Source organism: Thunnus albacares, chromosome 2, assembly GCF_914725855.1.
Source record: "Thunnus albacares chromosome 2, fThuAlb1.1, whole genome shotgun sequence".
In the NCBI taxonomy this organism is placed as follows: domain Eukaryota; kingdom Metazoa; phylum Chordata; class Actinopteri; order Scombriformes; family Scombridae; genus Thunnus; species Thunnus albacares.
In genome coordinates this window covers 21,178,181-21,198,066 of record NC_058107.1, presented here as the reverse complement: position 1 = coordinate 21,198,066, position 19,886 = coordinate 21,178,181, and the positions used below count along the sequence as shown (strand labels likewise).

At 39.4% G+C, this 19,886-nt stretch overlaps 1 protein-coding gene across 7 annotated transcripts in view; it reads right to left on the bottom strand.

The window, feature by feature from the left end:
- Nucleotides 1–26: 26 nt before the first annotated feature.
- Nucleotides 27–19,886, bottom strand: part of clip1a (CAP-GLY domain containing linker protein 1a) — a 28,974-nt gene continuing 9,114 nt past the window's right edge. For 2 of the 7 annotated variants that reach the window (XM_044372537.1, XM_044372555.1), the window contains exons 4-27: nucleotides 19,682–19,806; nucleotides 19,362–19,578; nucleotides 19,051–19,248; nucleotides 18,550–18,641; nucleotides 18,205–18,265; nucleotides 15,223–15,327; nucleotides 13,054–13,962; nucleotides 12,736–12,852; nucleotides 12,254–12,311; nucleotides 12,042–12,125; nucleotides 11,669–11,825; nucleotides 11,322–11,487; nucleotides 10,949–11,164; nucleotides 6,959–9,412; nucleotides 5,760–5,897; nucleotides 5,527–5,633; nucleotides 5,275–5,395; nucleotides 5,120–5,172; nucleotides 4,477–4,594; nucleotides 3,133–3,283; nucleotides 2,958–3,010; nucleotides 2,277–2,282; nucleotides 1,624–1,748; nucleotides 27–703 (exon numbers count right to left, since the gene is read on the bottom strand). In XM_044372537.1, the coding sequence (XP_044228472.1) occupies nucleotides 472–703; nucleotides 1,624–1,748; nucleotides 2,277–2,282; nucleotides 2,958–3,010; nucleotides 3,133–3,283; nucleotides 4,477–4,594; nucleotides 5,120–5,172; nucleotides 5,275–5,395; nucleotides 5,527–5,633; nucleotides 5,760–5,897; nucleotides 6,959–9,412; nucleotides 10,949–11,164; nucleotides 11,322–11,487; nucleotides 11,669–11,825; nucleotides 12,042–12,125; nucleotides 12,254–12,311; nucleotides 12,736–12,852; nucleotides 13,054–13,962; nucleotides 15,223–15,327; nucleotides 18,205–18,265; nucleotides 18,550–18,641; nucleotides 19,051–19,248; nucleotides 19,362–19,578; nucleotides 19,682–19,806 (6,063 nt within the window). In that variant the 3' untranslated portion in view covers nucleotides 27–471. Of the gene's footprint in view, nucleotides 704–1,620; nucleotides 1,749–2,276; nucleotides 2,283–2,957; nucleotides 3,011–3,132; nucleotides 3,284–4,476; nucleotides 4,595–5,119; nucleotides 5,173–5,274; nucleotides 5,396–5,526; nucleotides 5,634–5,759; nucleotides 5,898–6,958; nucleotides 9,413–10,948; nucleotides 11,165–11,321; nucleotides 11,488–11,668; nucleotides 11,826–12,041; nucleotides 12,126–12,253; nucleotides 12,312–12,735; nucleotides 12,853–13,053; nucleotides 13,963–15,222; nucleotides 15,328–18,204; nucleotides 18,266–18,549; nucleotides 18,642–19,050; nucleotides 19,249–19,361; nucleotides 19,579–19,681; nucleotides 19,807–19,886 lie in introns of all 7 variants that reach the window. The other 5 variants (XM_044372546.1, XM_044372589.1, XM_044372564.1 and 2 more) reach the window with 5 other exon arrangements.

Here is a 19,886-nt window from a genome sequence, read left to right as displayed (position 1 = left end):
AGCTCACCAATTTTTTGCGCAAACTGACATTTGTTTTTCAATCAAGTAATTTACATTTTGAAATAAACACCTTTTATGATACTATATTATCTTTGTAACCCTCCCCGACAAGCTGTGCAAACAATGTTAGGATATTGATAAATTAAATGATCTGAAGATCCCACAATGATACGTCCACCAACAGTATCTTCTCATTCACACAAACCCAGGATATCACACATTTCCTCCAAAGTCATTTACAAATACAAACTGTTGATTATTATTCTGGATGTCTGAACGTTTGGAGAGAGATTCTGAGGAGAACTTTCTCCTTATAAGAGCGCTTAAGGGCTGGCGTGGACGATGAAGACGCTTGGGATAAAACAAGCACACAAAACGCACACATGACAAACCGAAACCCCAAAAAGCACCGCATAATCTAACATGATGTGCAAATACAGTGATTGTGCGAACGAGAGGGTTGGAAAGGCTTCAGAAGGTCTGGTCATCGTTACAGGATTCGGTCCAGTGGCCAAAGACCTCACAGATGTCGCAGTAGGGCCGCTCTTCGCCCTTATTGCCGTGGTAGGTGGTGTGCGGGGGGGAGTCGGGCATCTGCATTTGTGTGGGACAGTCCTCGGTGTCGTGGAGGTCGAAGCAGTCGCAGATGTCGCAGAACAGCCGTGGGGGAGGCTTCTTCTTCACGGGTTCCTTGTCGAGACTGCACAAAAAAAAAAGAAATAATCCTTTTATTCTATTTTTATTTTATTTTTTACTTTTTATAACCTACTTTCTATTCTGGTTTTACTTACTTCAACTCATCTCCTATATTTTAGTATATTATTATTTTATTACTTTATCTCTATTTTATCTGTATTTGCCTTTTAATACCCTACCGTATATTTCTGGCTTAACTCACTTTAATACATCTCTCCCTTTTTTCTTCCTTTCTTTCTTTTAATATTTTACTATCTTTTCCTCACACTTCGATTTTATTTATTTATTTTGGCTGTTCTGAAAGTTATGATAGCGTCTCCTCAGTTCCTGTTTTTATTGAGTTCTTCATTTTAAACAAAGTAATTTATTGTTTGTGCATGGATGGGGGGGAGTTGTGTGCTTAATGCAGTGAATCGTAGCTCTACAATGTAAATAAAAATATATGAAAGCAGAGGCTCTGAAAATGCAAACTCACACAAACTTATTTTTCATTTCACCTCCATCATTTTGTTTCTTGTGTGCCGTGGATGTATTCAGGAGACTGAGTGTATTTTCTCTCTAAACTTTATTCAAAACAACTGCACTTACAAAACACCACACTGGCCTGTGTGTTCTGTTTCATTTCATGTCACATTCTGATTGGTGTGTTTGTAGATGTGGGTCGTGGGAGCGTTCCCATTGTGAGAATTTGATCCTAAATTTCTGATGCTGTCATAATTTTGCCTAAGGCCGTCTTTGGTCCCACATCATTCATCGGTTCACGTGTCTCAGTGAGATCTAGGATCACTATTTTGGATTGACGACCAAAGATTTTGCCACGTTTCTCTCACGATTGTCGACTTTTGCCTCAGACGGCTCAAAGACGCACAGTGTAAAAAGGCCTTTAGAGGAAGTCTGAGAAAATCTGCGAGGTAAGGGACTCACCCATCGTAGTTATCCAGCTCGCTTTGATTATTCCCATTGAGAGCGGCAGCTGCCATTTTCTCCAATTTGTCCTTGAGTTCCTCGTTCTTCCTCTGAAGGTCAACAATGACTGAATTCAGGAACTCAATCTGTAAAAGTGACACACAACAGTATCATCAATGCTGTTGTTGGCCAACGATCATGCATCCACAAATTCTTTTACACAATATTTTTTTATTAAATTGACAGATTGTCTCCCCTGTGAGGGTTTTTCATCGTGTTTCGTTTGCCTCAGCCCTATGACAGCGACCACAGAAAACAACTATGCTTCGCCATATCCTCAAATAATTAAACCTTTGTTAATCAAGATGGTGAATCACCACTGTGAGATGTCAGCCAAAGAAAAATAATCCCTCAGAATGAGTCAGTAGAGTCTGTAAAATACGCAGGAACGAGTAAAAAGTAGATCTGATCTCTGTTAAGCATCTATGATGAGTGTCACCAAAATTTTAGTGCAAGTTACTGAAACCTAAAAGTATTCTGAAATCCTGATTTATCTTTGAAGGACAGTTTCTAGTTTTGACACCAACTATCATGAGTTCCCACTGGACAAAACGTAATAGCCACAGTGACAGACAAACATGCACAATCGAAGCTGATGAAAAACATGAACAAACCGCTGCCTGATGGTGGTGTAGCATTGCCAACATCAGAGACAGGGCAGAGGAGAGGAGTTGGGATTTAAAAAAGAGAAGGGAAAAAAAAAAAATTTGAGATTCAAATTAGGACCCACCTACTGCTAGACACACACACTCAAGTCATCACTGACACAGAAAATACAGTATAACATTTTACAGTCAACAGAGGCTGAAAGCAATTGTATTAAGTGAAGGTTGTGAGACTGATGACACACGATATCATCTCACTGTGGGTGAAATTCTCATATACAACTGATCCGTGTGAGAACTGAGATGACGTTAGAAAATGCTTTTAAAGGACGTTTCAAATCAATTTAGACCCATTTCACCTCTGTAAAAACATTATACTGTAACAATTACATGAATCAACAGTGGACTGTATAACTCGGAGTACAGTGCTACATCAGTATGTTAGCAAATGTCTCAGTAAGCAGCACAGTCATTTCACAAACAGCATTCAGTCAGACTGTTTCCGTACGACTGCCCAGATATGAAGACCAAGTTAATGTCAAACCAGAAAGTTAAATAGGCCAGCGTAGGGAAACAGCTTTACACTGAATATATGAACAGCAAGAAAACCCAACGAAAGACAACCGAAAACCTCAACCAACCCTGGTCTATAACTGGTATTATTCAGACTGAGAGGAAACATGCACCCACCTGACTCTCAGCAGTCTCCTTATCCTCCCTTAGTTGGTCCAAAACCGCATCACCTGGAAACAACATCAAGTACAAGATTATATAAAAGTCTATCTGTTTTATTAGACTTTTTGTGATCTCCTTTCTGCTACCAGAAATAACAGCAGCTGCGGTTGCAAGTTAAGCCCATTGTTACCTGTGGACTTGTTGATGGCGTCAGGCCCTGCAGCCTGGTCCTCCTCCAGTCTCTGAACACGCTCCTGTAGATGAGCTTTGTCCCGCTCCAAGGCCTGAATTGTACCCTGCAATGTCTTCTCTGAGGCATTTTTCTCACGCAGTGCAGCCAGCTATCAAGAAAAACCCATCAGTCAGTGTATTTATACGAAATTAAGTTAACCAGGTTACTGTAGATCTGTGTATACATGCAGAGGATCAGTAATCAGATATCTCTCCTTCCTCTGACCTTATTTTGGAACTGTGGCTTACGAATTTGAACTGTTTAGTGAAGATGCTGCTTCCTGACTGACAGATAGAATGAAGCTCCTCACAGTGCAAAAGTGTCTGAATTTAACAAATGTCTAGCAGTGAAAAATGACTTATTTAGTTCAGTTTCAGTTTAAATACAAGGAAACATCGCTGTGCATAATTATCTCTCATTTCATCCAGCTGCTCCGCTGTGTTATACACATGCATACTTGTAAAAAGCCTTTTAGAAACCTGGTTACGTGTATACTATAAATGGAAGAGAAATCAGTGTTCTCCGGGAGAAATCTACCTGAGGAGACCAGGTTTTTTGTTTACAGGACAGTTAAGAAGCTTACTAGAGAAAGTCGACTGTAACCTGGTTAATTAAGTTCATATAAACCCGCTGATTTGTTGGGAGTTTCTTGGGGAAGATAAAAACTGCACTAAAAGCATTACAGTGTTATGACAGCAACAATAAATCCCTGAACGACCATTTATTATCACTACCAAGCAAGCACAAATTCAATTCAGGCAGTAATTTAATCTGCAAGTCAAGATCTGACTGTACACAGACCTCAATGTGTGAGTGAATTCAAAACTATTTTTAAGAGGGTGACAAGATATCAAATGCGCTGAACAAACAAAAAGAAAAGTGTCACTAGGTTTGTGTAACAGGGACTCACAATCTTCAAAGTTGCACTGTCAGGTTTGGCAGGTTTCAGTGACATCCTGTTAGTCTCTACAGAAATGTCCCTGCCTTTGTCATGTTCTCTGTCATTTTACTTGTTTATCAACTATCAAGAGGAAATGATGCTAAAAGCCAAATATGGGCTTTCCAGAGATATGAAAGACTGTGGGGAAACACTTCTTGCATCTTATAGTGCTCAGAATCTGTTACTACAGCACTACTACATCTGTTACTACAACAGTGCAGAGATCTTGACCGGTGGGTGCATAAAATCAAATCTGAATCTTTCTGTGCACTCAGAATTTATGTTGTGCATGCTCTCCAATTTTGTAAATAAGCTGCTATTCCTGCTGTCAGTACGAGTACCATCATGCATTTAAGTCTTACCTCGCTCCTCATGTTTTCCACCATCTGGTCCTTCTCTGAGATTAAGGCACTGTTTTTATGGATGGACTGTTGGAGGGCGGCCTTCTCCTTGTCCAACTGCTCCTTCAAGGTGCTCTCACTGTTAAATAAACAATAGTGACTCAATCTCAGAAGTAAAGATGTACAGTCACTCCAGGATGAGAAAAAAATGGCTCTGATTTACCAAAATGTTTATCAAAAGAATTCCAATAAGTAAATAAATAATTTAAAACATGCCAAATCAGCAGTGAAAGCACATCTTAACAAGTTAAGCGGGTGGGTGGGTCTGTGGGTAAAATATCTGTGTGCTTTTCCTTAATGTTCCTTATCATCTGCCACCAATAGTTAATAAATCAGTACTATTACAGGTTGATGACCAACATCACATAATATTAAAGGTGTAAAGTACCTGAAGGCATTATTTGGCAGGCTTTGAAGGAATAGAAAAGTATTACGGTACATACCATTCACTTAATTAAACATAAGTGTCATACAGGTGAAAGAATGAACCAGCTTTTGTTCTTTGTGCTTATTCAGACAAGCTTTAAAAAACTCACAATAACGGTGGACTTTCCAGATTTCTGAGAAACTGCCTGAATCACAAAATGATACTGTATTCTCTTACCTTTGCTTCAACTCCTCCAACTGTTTTTTGAGTTTTGAGTGCTCGTCCTTGAACTAGAAAACAAACAGTTTCAATTAAATCATGATCAGCAGATCAATAGCTTATAATCAAAATATTCTGATGCTTTTTAAATAAAAGATGTAAAGTTGATGCACCTTCACAAGATCACTCTGGCCTTTGTGTTTGCTATCGAGGTCCTGAGTCAGCTTCTTGTTCTCATCCTGCAGCTTCTGCAGCGACTGCGACTTCACAGAAACCGCTTCTTTAAGCTTCTCACTGAATACAAACACAAATGTTAAAATCATTCAAAATATTCTGACTGATTTACTGTAACCCTCTAATGACATCATACTATTCACATCGAATGGATTCAGTTATTCCAACAGCCAAAACTGAGGAAGACTCACATTTCCTGACACAGACTCTTGGTCTTCTCAGTTTCTGTGCAAAGCTGCTGTTTGGATACATTCAGATCTTCTTGGTGCTGAGAATTCTCTTTCTTCAAACCGTCCAGCTAAACGAATGAAGACATATTTACAATTTCAAGACACATATACCAAAGTTTTCACTTCATTCCGTTTCTCTCTCCACTCAGTCACTTAAAGCTTTAGCATTTTCTCTGCAAACACTCATCTCTTACCTCAGTCTCCATCTCCTGCTTAGAACGCCGGAGCTCCTCCAGCAAAGCTTGAGCTTCGTTCTTCTCCTGCAGCAAACTGGATTTCTCTTTTGTCAGCTGCTCGAGAGCTTCAGCAGTCTTGCCGGAAGCCTCTGAAGCCTAAACCGTGCATGAGCAGGAATATTCGTCAAGAAATGTTTTATATTAAGAGCAGTAACTGGTTGATGACCTCAACCAACCAGGATGAGATATTTGCAGGTCATTTTATGAAGCAATTCATAATGCATCATTTGACCACAACCAATGATCTCATTTTAATATTACTGAATAAATTAATGACATGCCTAAGGAATTAACTTATTTTAATTATTGATAATCAATTACCCAAATTTCAGGTCCTTTTAATTTTGAAGTACATGCCTATTAAGAAATAACAATTATTACACTAAGGTGGAAAATAACTATGACATACGCAAATATTCTATAACCTGTGGCCTCAGAACGGATACAGATAAGAACTTTCCAGTCACTTACGCAACTAGTCAGATAAGGAAAAAAAAGGTCAAGCCGTCTGTGTAGGACTTTCTCAAATCATACCACTGCTAAAATTAATCCTAAATGATGAAGTAACAATCTGTTCTCCTTCAATAGCCCCTAAAATCTAGCGTGTCAAGATACTTCATTTTTCTGTTTGTATTGTTTTTGAAGTGTAATTCGCAGTCTGCTCAAAGAGATTTTGCATGAAGTCAAATCCAAAAACCTCAAAATTGGACAAAATGACATTGTAAAACAGACTGGTGCTATAATTTCTAAAAACTATTTTTTTCCTTTTGAACTGCAAAACTAAACTCACAGCAATATGTTGAGAAATTCCCACATCTAGCTTTTTTAATAAGTCTGTTTACATCATTTATACAATCAAATGAAATATGAAACACCATCAGATGGTGTGTGTTGTCAAGATCACTTTAGACCTACATAATAATGTGAAACTGAAGAATTTTGCCTGTCATGTTAGATCACGTTATAAGTCCACAGGAGAGCAAGTAAAGGCTGGGAACTAAAGGCAGTCAACAGCGGTTAGTAAATGGAAGATGAAAGTTAGGCACAAAAATAAAAGTAAAGGGGAAAGGGAGACGCACCAGCAAGCATGCAGTGAGAAGGTGACATAGCCCCAGCCACTCTACAGTGTGTGTCAGTGATTACTACTGGAGGAATACCTCAAGCTGCTTAGAAAGAGCATTGTTTAGTTGGGACTCGAGCTGCCTGACTCGCTGGGTGGCTTCATCTCTCTCCACCTGCAGGGCATCCTTCTGAGCTGTTAACTGTGAGATGCTGGAGGAAATTTCTTCTTTCACAACGGCAGAAGCTGATACCTCTGCAGCAGCAGTCTTGTACTGCTTTTCCAAACGTTCTTTATCAGTTTGTAGGGTCTTGACATCAACCTCTAGTTGTTGCTGGCTAGCCTGCAACTTCTCTAACTTTTCAAGGAGCCTTGACTTTTCTGTGAGCCAGTTTTCTTGGCCAGTGTTGAGAAGAGAAATGTCCTGCTCCAATTTACACTGTCCGGCTAAAAGGTTCTCCTTCTCTGTGGTCAGGGTGGCCACTTGTTTGTCCATCTCCTCAAGTTTAGATAATAGCTGGTCTTTATCTTCAGACAACCTACTAGTTTCTTGCTCACGCTGCTTCAATTGTGTGCTAATAGCCTCTATATCCACCATAAAAGACTTCTTTTGCTCATCAGCATTCTTGAAGTTAGAAGAAATCTCTTCATTTTCTTTTGTAAGTTTGGACAACATTTTTTGCATCTCTTCAATTTGCTTGGAGAGAGCATCCTTATCAAGAATAACTTTATTCCTTTCACTAGATTCAGCCTGTAGCTGGCTCTGAAGAAGGAGCTTGGCCTCCGATATTGATTCAGTCTGGCATTTTAACTCCTGGAGCTCCTGAAGCAGCCCTTGATTCTCTGTCTGCAAGGACTGCATTTTTTTGTCAGATTCAGTCTGCAATGATTGCAGACGTTGACAATCGTTTGTAAGTTTATCTACCTGTTGAACAAGTTCCAAATTAGCTTTTTCAAAATCCATTTTTAGTTTACTATGCTCTTGAACAAGTTCAGCTTTGCCCTTTTCAAGTAGTTCAATATCAGAGTTATGTTTCTGCAGTTCATTTTGTAAATCAGCCTTTTCTCGTTTCAAAGAGTTAATCTCGGCTTCAACTACGTCTTTCTGACGTTTTGTTTCCTCTAGCGTTGCTGTTAAATGAGACTTCTCTTGACTAAGATCAGCATTAGATCTGGAGTAACTATCCAACTGGTCTTTAGTTGTTCGGATATCGCTAGCTAGCTTATCTCGCTCAAGAGAAAGAGCACTTTTCTCAGAAGTGGCTTTTGTGTGCTTCTCTTCTAACTCTCCCTTCTCCCCTGCCAAACGCTCATAATCCATCTTCTGCTGCTCTAGTGCTGATTCCAGGCTCATTTTGTCTTTTCGTACGGCATGTAAAGCCATCTCAGTTTCAGAACTCTGAAGCCGAAATGCTTGCTTCTCTTGCTCAAAAGATGATAATGTGTCTTTCAGTTTGTCATTGGACTGAGACAGTTCTTCTGTTGAGACTTTAAGCTTCTCCTTTAATTCTTCTATTTCTTTGATGAGCTCTTCTTTTTCATTACAGACCTTTCTTTGGATCGCAAGTAAGTCATCTTTCTCCTGCAGAAGGTGAAGCCTCTCAGAATCAGTCACCTGATTGCTCGTCTTGAACTCGTCCAACATCTGGGCTAGGCTCAGTTTTGAGGCTTTAAGTTCTTCACATTCACGGACAGAACTCTCCAAGTCTTTCTTGGTGACGCCAAGTTTATTCTGGAGCTCCTCCTTCACTGTCTCGAGGCTCTTTTTATCTGACATGGCTGCACTGATTTCAGAGGACAGTTCTGCCTTCTCTTTTGTTAAAGTTTCTGTGAGGGCCTGCAGCTGGGTATTCTTCATCGTGAGATCTTCTTTCTCCAAGTTCAACGATTTAAGTTTGGCCTGCAACTCAGCATTCTTTGCATCAAGAGACTTTTTGGCATTTCTAGCAGCATCTCTCTCTAAAATCAAATTGTCCTTCTCAGATGTGAGCTTAGACCTGCTTTCACTGAGGTCCTCTTCAAGCCTGCTCCTTTCTTTGCAGGCATTTTCATAATCCTCGAGTAGTTGCTTCTTTTTAGCCTCAATCTGCTGGATGTCCTGCTGGTGCTTTAGGAGCATGTCATTCTTCTCTGCATTTTGTCTTTGAAGCTCCTCAGTTTGGGCCTGGTATTCGCCTTTAGCATGCTTCAGGTTTTTGTTTTCAGTCTGTACATCCTGAAGATCATTTTTGAGCTTCTCCAGCTCCTTGTTCAATGAGGTTCTTTCTTCATCTGAACGCTTGTTGTTGGCAAGTAGTTCCTCTTGATGTTTTGAAAGCTTATCTCTGGTTTCTAGCAGTTCTTCTTTCTGGACTGAAAGCTCTTTGTGACTTATCTCAAGAGCAGAGAGCTTGCTCTGAACATCTGAGAGCTGTTTCTCCAGTCTGCATTTCTCAGCTTTAACATTCTCACTTTCCTTACACATGTGCTCCAGATCTATATTCTGCTTTTCCAGTTTTTTGGACATATGTTCAACATCATGCTTGTAGGAGTCAAGCTCAGCAGAAAGACACTGGGAAAATAAAGTTGGAAGAAAAAAAAAGGAGGGGAATATATATACAGGGAAAAGTAAGAATGAATCCAAAATAAACCAAGCAGATATGGACATAAGTGATATGCATTTGGAAAGGTTGAGCTGCAGAGGCATTAAAATGGCAAAGGATTACACCACAGCTTACACCACAATGACTTAAAAAATATAAAAGGCAGACATTTTCACTTCAGCTCTTACTTGACTTAAATACATCTGTTAATTACATTAATATCAATAATTTTGGCTGGTATGTAAACAAATAAGTGGCTGCTGGCTGTCAGAGTGTATGACTACAATCACCTGCAGCATCTGATACAGTACTTACTTTATGTCGTTTTTTTTGGTTTTTCAAAATCGATGAAAGTGAACAGAAAAAGTATATGCCAATTGTGACAATGAATCCCAGCCATCATGTGAAAATAGACATAAAAATGAAACTTATGTAAGTGAAAATGTAGTACTTAGATGAAACATCAAGCTGATAACCAATGCTAGCAAGGGTACTTATAAAAGCTGTTATCTCATCATGTCATTTGGTTTGAATAACTAACTAAACACACTCTATGTAAGTGGTAACTGAACATCTGTAACACTGATTTTATCCAACTTTAATCTTTCAACTTTAAATCCATTCAACTTTAATCCTAGCCAGTGCTTTATCCATTTCACAGCCAGATCAAACTGGTTAAACTACATTTTTGCTTTTAAGGATTTATTTAGCTTTTCCAATAACCATAAATAGTCTCAAATATAAATCCAAGATATAAATTTCTTAGGTGTACCCCTGCAAGCATGTAGTCCATGATATATTAGCCTTAATGTCAGGAGGAAGTGAGAAACTTAACACAATAATCTATATGATGGTAATTAAGAGTGAAAATGTTAAATGAAAACAAAAAAATGTTACCCATGGGCTGGACGATATAGACAAAATCAAATATTACAATATTTTTGACCAAATACCTTAATATTGACATTGCAACAATATTGTAGGGATGACTATTGGTGCTTTCACAAAATATTTACACAATGAGATTTTGGTAAATAATTATCAGTAATGTGGATATGATGACTAAGTGGTTAAACACAAATAATAGAACAGCTAGAACAGTCTGGTAAGTTCAGAAAATTACATCACTTTACTGTAAGACAGCCTTTAAAACCAGGAAAAGACATCACTTATACCATATCACAATATTACAATGTCCAAAATCTAAGATGATATCTAGTCTCATATCATGATATCAACATAATGTTACCCAGTTACAAATAGTCAGATATAACTTTGTTGTGAAGATTGATTTCACATTTTGTTTTTGTGTACAAAGTGACGTTCTTGACATCCAACTGATTTGGGGAAGAGGCTGAATTTTATGGTGTAAGTTTCTCATCAACAAAAAGCATGGGTGATGATCTTATATGAACGAACATTAGTAAAATCAGGAGTACATAAATACCATTTTACATCAAATGTGGCGATTTGAGTAATGTGTACCTCTGCAGGTTTGTTCTTACCTGAACCTGTTCCTTGTATGGCTGCAGCTCAGATACCAGCTTCTGCAGCTCCTGGGTTTTGTCCTTGGAGGAGGACAGCTCCTGGTTCAACTTGTCAACCTGACCTCGCAGCACCTCAAGCTCCTTCGCATGGAGCTCTGAGGCCTGGGAGAGAGCTTTCCCCTGTGAAGTCTTCAGCTCCTCAGCCAGGGTCTCACCCTGCTGCACAGTCTTCTCCTAGAAAACAGTTTTGAGGCAGCAAGTGACTAAAGGAAACACCTTTTCCATTGTATAAACCAAGTATTACACATTTTTATGTCTATAAAACTATTTCTCTTTGTTTGACATATGATTCTCATACATAAACCAATCATTTGTGCCCTACGCTACTAACCAAGGCAGCAATTTTCTCCTGAAGGCTACTTATTTGAGACTGATGTGTATCTCTGGTCTCTTTCAGCTCCTGGTCTTTGCGGGACAGTTCCTGCTGGAGTTTTTCATTCAAGTGCGCCACCTTCTCCTTCTCCTCTGCAAGCTGACTCTGGAACTCCTCAAGCCTCCTGAGTGATGATGAAAAAAAGAGTGACAGGTTAGATAATTAAAAAACAAACAGACTACAGAATGGAATAAAACAAAAGCAACAGATCTGGAAAAATGATTATAAATAATATAAATAAATACATCTTGTTTAAAGTGCAGTAATTAAGTTATAAAGGAGTAGAGTATAATAAAAGGTGGTACCTTTCTTTCTGAATGAGGTCTTCATTCATTTTGGTCAGCTGGACTGAACTATCACCAGATGCCTTCATCATGTCTGAAATATCATTTTCCAGCTTGCTTTTGTCATTTGCAAGCTGCTCAAGCTTTTCATCTGCAGTCTTGAGCTTCCTCTCCAGCCCTTAGTAAAGACAAAGAATAAAAGTTTGTTCATAAAGTCAAAGGGTTTTTATGGCATGAGAAAGAAACAAAAAATGACAAAATGTAAAATTATCTTTTGCTTTTCAATTAAATTTCTATTGTTGTTTTTCGGTACAACTTTATGAGACTACAGCAATTATGCAACCTTCTTACAAAACATTTAACATAAAAGAGATTGCGGTTCTAATGTTCTTACCATTAAGTTGACTTTTAAGAGACTCTGATTCTGTAGTCAGGGATGTGCACTGCTCTTCCTTCTTACTGAGCTTCTCAAGAGTTTCTACAAAAAGAAAAGTGCTTCATTTTAGATGCTAGAAGTTTGTAAAAGCCAAATACTGGAAAATGATGGGAAAAGGTGGTAGGAAAAACATTTCACTCACTGAACAAAACAATCACTGATACATTTACCTTGCATAGTTTTTGCTGATTTAGTCTGCTCTTCTGTGCTTTCGGACAACTTTTGTTTCTGTGGGAAAAAAATACTTTGGCGTCAACTTTTTGTTAAAGTTTCAAGACGGTTGTTTAACATTTTCATGGGTTGTCCAGCATATGTATCCCATGTAGTCATGTGTAAGACCAACAGATACATCAGACAAACAGACATATTTGCTTGTATTCGCTCATTGCAGATACTGTATATCGGTATCTGTGTATATGTTGGCCAATAAGTAACAAAAAACTGCAGTAGCAAAATGTTTAAAGATACATTTAAGGTAGTTTAGAAAGGTCCTGCTCAGTGCATCTTGGTCACAATTCTCTGAAAAAATGTATTGATGAGATCTTCATCAAAAATGTTTATTAATGCTGATATGAAAAGACAAGTGACTGCAATCCCAAAGTAAAAGAGGAACTGCATGTATCAACTTCAAAAATTAAGTGATAAGCCTCACCAGGCCTCCAAGTTCCTGCTCCAGTGCGTCCTTCTCCTGCTGTACGGTGGTCAAACTCTGCTGTAGGGAGAGGACTTCCTGCTGCCGGCCCTCCACCAGAGAGCTCAATTCACTAACCTACAGTACATATCAAGTAAAAAAAATACAGAGGGCAAATGCAAACAGCAAAGAAATATGGGTAAGCACATCAAACAAAACATTAGCAAAAAAATGGCAGAGAATTATTGTCTGAAAATGAAAGATTAACACCACTTTGATAAAAGATGAGACACACTAAAATGGGGTATTACAATAGTCAGGGAGAGATTAAGAACGCACCTTGGTACCCTTTGAGTGTTCTTGGCTCTGAACCTCCTCTAACTGAGTCTTCAGGGTCACAAGTTCCTGGTTACCTTGTGCCACTTGGCTGCGCAAAGCCACCAGTTCTGCCATCTGCTCTTTGGTTTGTCCATCCTTGTCTTGGGCCTGTTGTGCCAACGTTGCTCGTTTCTCCTCAAGCTCTTTTACCATAAGTTCTGCGGCATGAAGCTTTCCAAGGACATCCTCCATTTCCACAAGGTGCTGCTCCTCAGCTCTTTCAACGCTGGACCGTAGCGACTCTTCCAGTCGCTCCTTGTCTTCAGTCAAGGACAACAGCTCTGCCTTTAGTGCCTGCACTTCCTGACTCCAAGCTTTAGTGTCAGCTTCATGTTTGGCTCCAGCCTCCTCTAGAGCCAAATTGTGCTCCAACTTCAGCCTCTCTAGTGCACTTTTGGTTTCTACAAGCTCTGTTGCCTGCTCACCTGCACCTTGACTGAAAGACAGCTTCAGCTCCTCCATGGCTTGCTGATGAGAAGAAATGGCAGACTCTAACTTGGAACGCCACTGTTCGATACTGTCGGCATTCTCCTTCTCAGCCTGGCTTAAGCGCATCTGCAGCTGCTCGTTATCACCGGAGAGCTTAATGGATGTAGCTTGAAGCTGGGCAACTGCCTCTGTGTGGGTCTTTTCTTGAGATTCCAACTTCTCCTTGTAATTCGCCTGCTCTTCTTGCTGCTTAGCTTCTTGGGAAGCCAGCTGATCCCTCAGAGAGTTTATCTCTTCCAGAAGGGGAGAAATAGTAGAATCTGAGTCCTCAGAGCCCTGTTGGGTCCCAAGACGTAGCTGCAGGTCAGCTACCTCTCTGGTTCGCAGGGAAAGGTCCCTCTCAAGCTCCATAATACGGGATCTTTCCGACACAGTAGCAACCTTTGAAAGCAGAAATCTTATATTCAAACATGTGTCCCAATCTGACATACTGAACCAGTGAGACTTAAGCATACTTTGACTGATATTGAACAGATAAAAACTAATTGGTAAATTGCACTGCAATAATAGACAACAAAGCACTTTGTAATGGTAAAACCTGTCCAAACTCAAGTAATGTATTCAGATAGAAAAACTGTTCAATTTGCTTTCTTAATGAGAGGAGATGGTTTCCAAAAAAGGCATTATACTGACCTCTTGTGGCTATAAAGGGTATGATTCAAATAATGGACGTGAACACTGAAAGCATGTATGGAGCTGTAGCAGTGTGTAAGACATTTTCCACCATCCATTTAACTATAATGAAAGAACCTGAGGGGAGCATTGACATGTTTACACTGATGTACTGCACTTAAGTTCTCAAATATGAGTCTTTTTTGCTGCTTTGACTTATTTACAGTAATGGCTTTGTTAGGACAGATGAATCATTTTATCAATATAATCATTTTCTTGATAAATTAATTGTCAAAACAGCACCTGTAGAAACTATCACCCTCATCTTCATGAAACTAAAGAACTATATTTTTATTGATACCCCTTATAACTATACTACTCTAGGGGAACACACTGATGCGTAGTCTGGGAGATGGAGCAGGTTTAAGACTAGCAAAAACGCAGGGACACCAAATAAGCAGGACAAATGGATGCTGGGAAGGACTGGGGAAGTAGAACAAAGGATAACCGAGAAAATGATTAGCTAGGGACAAGGGAGAAGTTTGTCTGTCTGGTTAAGCGGTGATACCAGTAAAGCAAGAGTGAGTTCAGGTTGGGTAACTTATTGGAAAATGGTGCAATTAAGGAAGCTGTCAGGCAAGACAACTGAAAGATGCATGTGGTTGTATTTTGGTAGTTGTAAAAGAATATTATATTTCTCAATGTAAAACAATTTGAAACAAATCAATTTAAAATGTGAGTAGGGTTAACATTTCAGGAGGAGAAAATGGTTACAAAATCATTCTCTAGCTGAGTTTGCTAATCTAATTTTACAGATGATGAACTATTTGATTTAATTTGTTTGTTGTAAGAGGAGGAGTATTTTTTTATGTTAAGCCATAAAATGCATTTGTGGGATTCATTCACCACAAGCCAATACAAAGCAAAGCTTCAGTTACTGCTCAGGACTTCTCTGTACCCTTTTCGGCCACTATCCCCGGCCCAAGCCCCCTTTTCCAACGCAGCACACTGCAGAGCAGAATTCATTACCCTAGTGTCTTCTAACTCTCTTTGGAGTTTCTCAGCTTTGGTCTTTTCAAAGAGCAGGCTCTGTTCAAGCTCCTTAATGTGGGCATGCTCCAGTCTGGTCTGCGTCTGTTAGTAAACAAGGGGGAGAGGAAGAGAACACACCAGTGCCACCATCACATGCCAGCCCAACGCAGACAGAGAGGGAGGGAGACAGGAGAGAGGACGGAGGGGTTTGGACAATGGTGATAGGGATGGTGTATGTGTGAGTGTGTATGTGTGTCTTTGTGTATGAGTGTTTGGGGGTGGGGTGGGGGGTCGGGGAGAGGGTATTGAGGGGATGGGTGAGTGGAGATGGGAAGACACCCCATGCAGAACTTTCAGGCTGTGCCATAAACAGCTGCACATAGGGATTTATTGTGAAAGATGAGTGGGAAATACAACACAAGCAGCAATAGAAGGGGGCATGTGTTATGGATGTGCAGGATGAGTATGTTGATGGAGGAAGTTTAGAAATAACCATGCAAAATTGACACCTGGTGAACAAAGCATATTGATTGTTATGATACACAGAAAATTTAATAATGTGTCAAGCCAGCAAGTAAATAAAGTAGAAATGACTTCATCACATCATGGAGAGAACGCAGTGACCCCCATACTTCATTCTGTGACATGAAGTCAGTGTGTTAAATCATACAGAAGATAGCTAGTGTTGAACAATTTCCATTTTGATGTAAAAATAAGAATTCAATAAAAAAAGACATCTTTAATTTTGCTGTCTGCATTTATTATATTTTCATCTAAACTTAGTTGTACTTTTTCCTGCTCAATTACACAGGCCTCACATAGAGATTGTGATTTCATACTGGTGAGCTAATGGAGCCTGTAGCATTATCAATACCCACACTGCATTCTCTCTTTGGTGATAAGGCCATTGTCCACACTGTATAATGTAAGTACTGTATAAGAAACCACCAGTTATCAGACCACCATGTGCAGGATTTGTGACCAAAAATCAATCAGTAACACAGAAGCATGTGGGTTTCAAGAAATAGAAGGTTCCCTTTTGACTTCTTGGTATTGTGTGCTATGAATAAGGGTTTTATGACAACTTAATGAAGCATTTCCTGCAACAATTTTGTGTTCTAGTCTTACATGTTACCCGGCGTACGTTGTTTATTGTGAAAGTTTCATTTTAAAAAGGGGAATGTCACCAATTTTAAACATTTTGCCAACAACATTTGTCAGGTCATACGACATAAGGTAGAGTGTGTTGTCTTTCATGGACACAATCTGACAAAATTAACTGTTTAACTGGCTGACTGTAATATTACATTCAAAAGGTAATGAATTAAGCATGATGGAAGTAATTATTAAACTATAACTAGATGCAATTTAGATCTCACTGTGTATTTTCTGGGTACTGTGAATTTAAATGTTTACTCACACTCTCTGACACTTTATGCATCTGCTGTTCATGGTCAGTTTAGTAGCAATAAACTACAATGTAGCCTAACGTTAAAAATAAGACCTTAAGCTTATCGTTACCTGAGTGTGCCATCCTAAAAATTACATTTGAATTCTCATTAAGCTGAGTGATATTCCCCTTTAGTTGCAGTGGGCAGACTAAATTCAGGTATGTGAGAGGGAAGTGGAATGACAAGGGAGCATCTCCAGTGGTTCCATGCTGAGCACTGGACCGACATGAAAGACGAGGACGGGAAGGAAGAAGAAGCAATAACATCACATCACTGAACAAGGAGGCACTGAGGGTTATAGCACAACATTAGTACACCTTCAACAGCTTGAAGTCAACAAAGCATTTTTTAAGTTTGACCTGTTCGGACTATTGTTTGTTGGTGTATTTCAAGCTGCATGCAAGTTTTTAATATATCCACAGCTGTGAGTAAGTAATAAACTGTTAGTACACAAGCTTTTAAAAAAAGATAAAGGGGTATTCTAACCCTGTAGCCCTCATTTTAAAGATCTATTTTGAGATTGGATGCCTTCAGGGTAATTGAGATGGTCCCCTGTGAAGCACTGTGGAATAAATGACAAATCCTTTGATCAGATATGAACACAGATACCACTGAGCCCCAATACTCTGTACATCAAAGTTGGGATGAGAACATGACTCACTTGAGAAAAAGACAATGAATAATCGCAGCCTACTATGTTAAATTACAATAAATTATGTGAGGGAAGATGCAAAATGCAGGGACTTTCTTAACAGCTAAGCTTTGATAATGAACTATGACAACAAAACCTTACCATATTAGGTAAAGATTAAACATATAATGTTTACAATATAATGTTTCATTAGGCTAACAATAGTACAACAATACTAATATACCATTTAACAAGACAGGTTTAAGTGACCTCAAAGATATCAGGCCTGGGTTCTTCTATATTTCTGGTTTAGGCGTAGCATGGCTTTGTCATCAAAGCCAGAGCTTTCCTGCACCATTGGGTGCATTTGACAGCTCATCGCCCTGATGCAGGATGAGGAAGCCTGAATCAAACAGTCCATGCAAACATGTCTACTGAGACTGCAGAGTTGATAGCTTCTACTGATAACACAAACGTCAGAGAATGCAAATGCTCTGTCAATGCTGGACTCAACTGCAGCTCTGTGACAAGAGATGCCAATTAATCTCATGCAAGCTTAAAAGAGATAAACCGATGTAAACAAAGGAGTCTAATCAATTTAAAGTCAACAATAAAGTACAGGTTTAATGAGAGCTGGAAGTCTAAGATAGAACCAGGGTGCAGGGTGACTGCAGCACCTGTGTCCAATTTAATGATAGAATTTAGATTTTTAATCAGTGCAACAAATGTTGCTTTAAAAGGTACCTGCAAACTTTTTATTTCAATAGAAATATACAATGTCTGATTTCCAGTCTGATTTGGTATTATTGCATTGATCAATGTATTGTTTTTCAAATGTAAATTTAATAAAACATGTAATATATGTTATAATCATGTGGCTCTGTGTTGTGTATTTACCTCCAGGTCTCCTTTGGTAATACAAGCTTCTTCTACACGGAACTGAAGGTCCTCCACCTTCCTATTCAATAGAGGAAAAAAGTGTCAGGTTTTTGTTTTGTTTTGTTTTTTTATTCAACCTAACCGGGGAACGAACGACCTCTACACTACAATGATCAAGAGAAAGGTTAAGCCAACTCAGGCACACCACATTTTTCTCATGACTTTGTAAGACTGTAATAGTACAACAGCATTGTGATCTTAGCTGCCACTTTCTCATTTTCCGTCTGAACAAACTGATCTGCTGGAACAAAAACAATAGCTACTGACATGCTGTCATGAGTGACTCTGTGTCTTTGTCCTTACCTACGCTCCTCCTCAAGCTGATTCAGCAGCTCTACTTTGTCTTTGTCTGCAGCTTCTACCAAGGCACGTAACTGATCCATCTTAGACTCCATCTTTAACAAAAAGGTCAGACATCGGACAAAAATGTCCATCAAAAGAGAATAAACATGCAACCAAGCAGGAGAGATGAGGTTATACTTCAATTAGTAATATAAATAAAAAGGCGTGGGGGTGTTATTATCTATAGTTGTCAGAATCAAATTTTCTCCTCAGTAATCATAAGATCAGCTCTAGTGTTATTTTTCCGTGACATATGTATAAACATGCAAATACTAATATCATTGATTATTTGAGCCTGACTAGTGAGATCAAATGATCACGTTCTCATTCAATGTAAATTATTCTAGTTAACTAAATGTAAATATTGCAAATTACACTGAGAAATTATTAAGTCAACCAACACTTTATGATCAACAGGAGGTTCATGCAATGTGATATTAATCAACCAGTGGGTGAGCTGACCTGCTCCTGGTCATCCCTGAGCAGGGTAATTTCTTGCTGCATCTCTCCGGCATGGCTAGTGGCCTTGGCAACCTCAGCTCTCTCCATGTCCCTCTCGGCCATAAGCTGCTCAATATGCTGTTGCTTCTCCTTCAGTGCTTCCTGCAGGGCTGTGGTGCCTGAAATCTTACGATTATACCGTGATGATGTCTCTGTTAGCTATGTAGAGACAGAAGAGAGATATGGTCAGTAAAGTTCACATTAAAAGACTGACGGACGACTACACACAGCCCTGTCTTGGGAAACTGTCACAGAGTGTGTTCATATCTCACCAGGCCTGTGCGGCTAGGCTTGGCGCTGACAGAGGAGGCCACAGAGCTCATGGTACTGATGGAGGAGGCACTGGGGCTTCGCTTCAGCCCTGATGGTGTTGCCACTACTTTCCGAACCGTTGTCTTTGCTTTGGCCGGCGTGGTGGACGGGAAGCCAATGCGTGTGACTTTGTGCACTGGAGCAAATAAGCCATACTTGGGTTGACACTGAAAATATCTGGGGACAGATAATTGAATACAATTATGCTCATGGAAGTCAAGTGGTTGACAAGTTGAACACCTTTCCTCTTAGTTATTCACAGATCCAGCAATGTTTGTACCTTGTGCCTGCCACTGCCCCATCATTCTTTCCTAAGGGCTCATCCAGTTCCACACCACACCACTCGCCTTTGGCAAAATCTGTTTCCCCGAGGAAACGTACCACTCCTGCCTTTGTACCACCAACCTGAGAAGAAAGCACTAAACATTAGCCAGCATTCAAATCCCTTAACAGAAAAAGAGGCCTTAAAGAGTAATCAGCTTTGC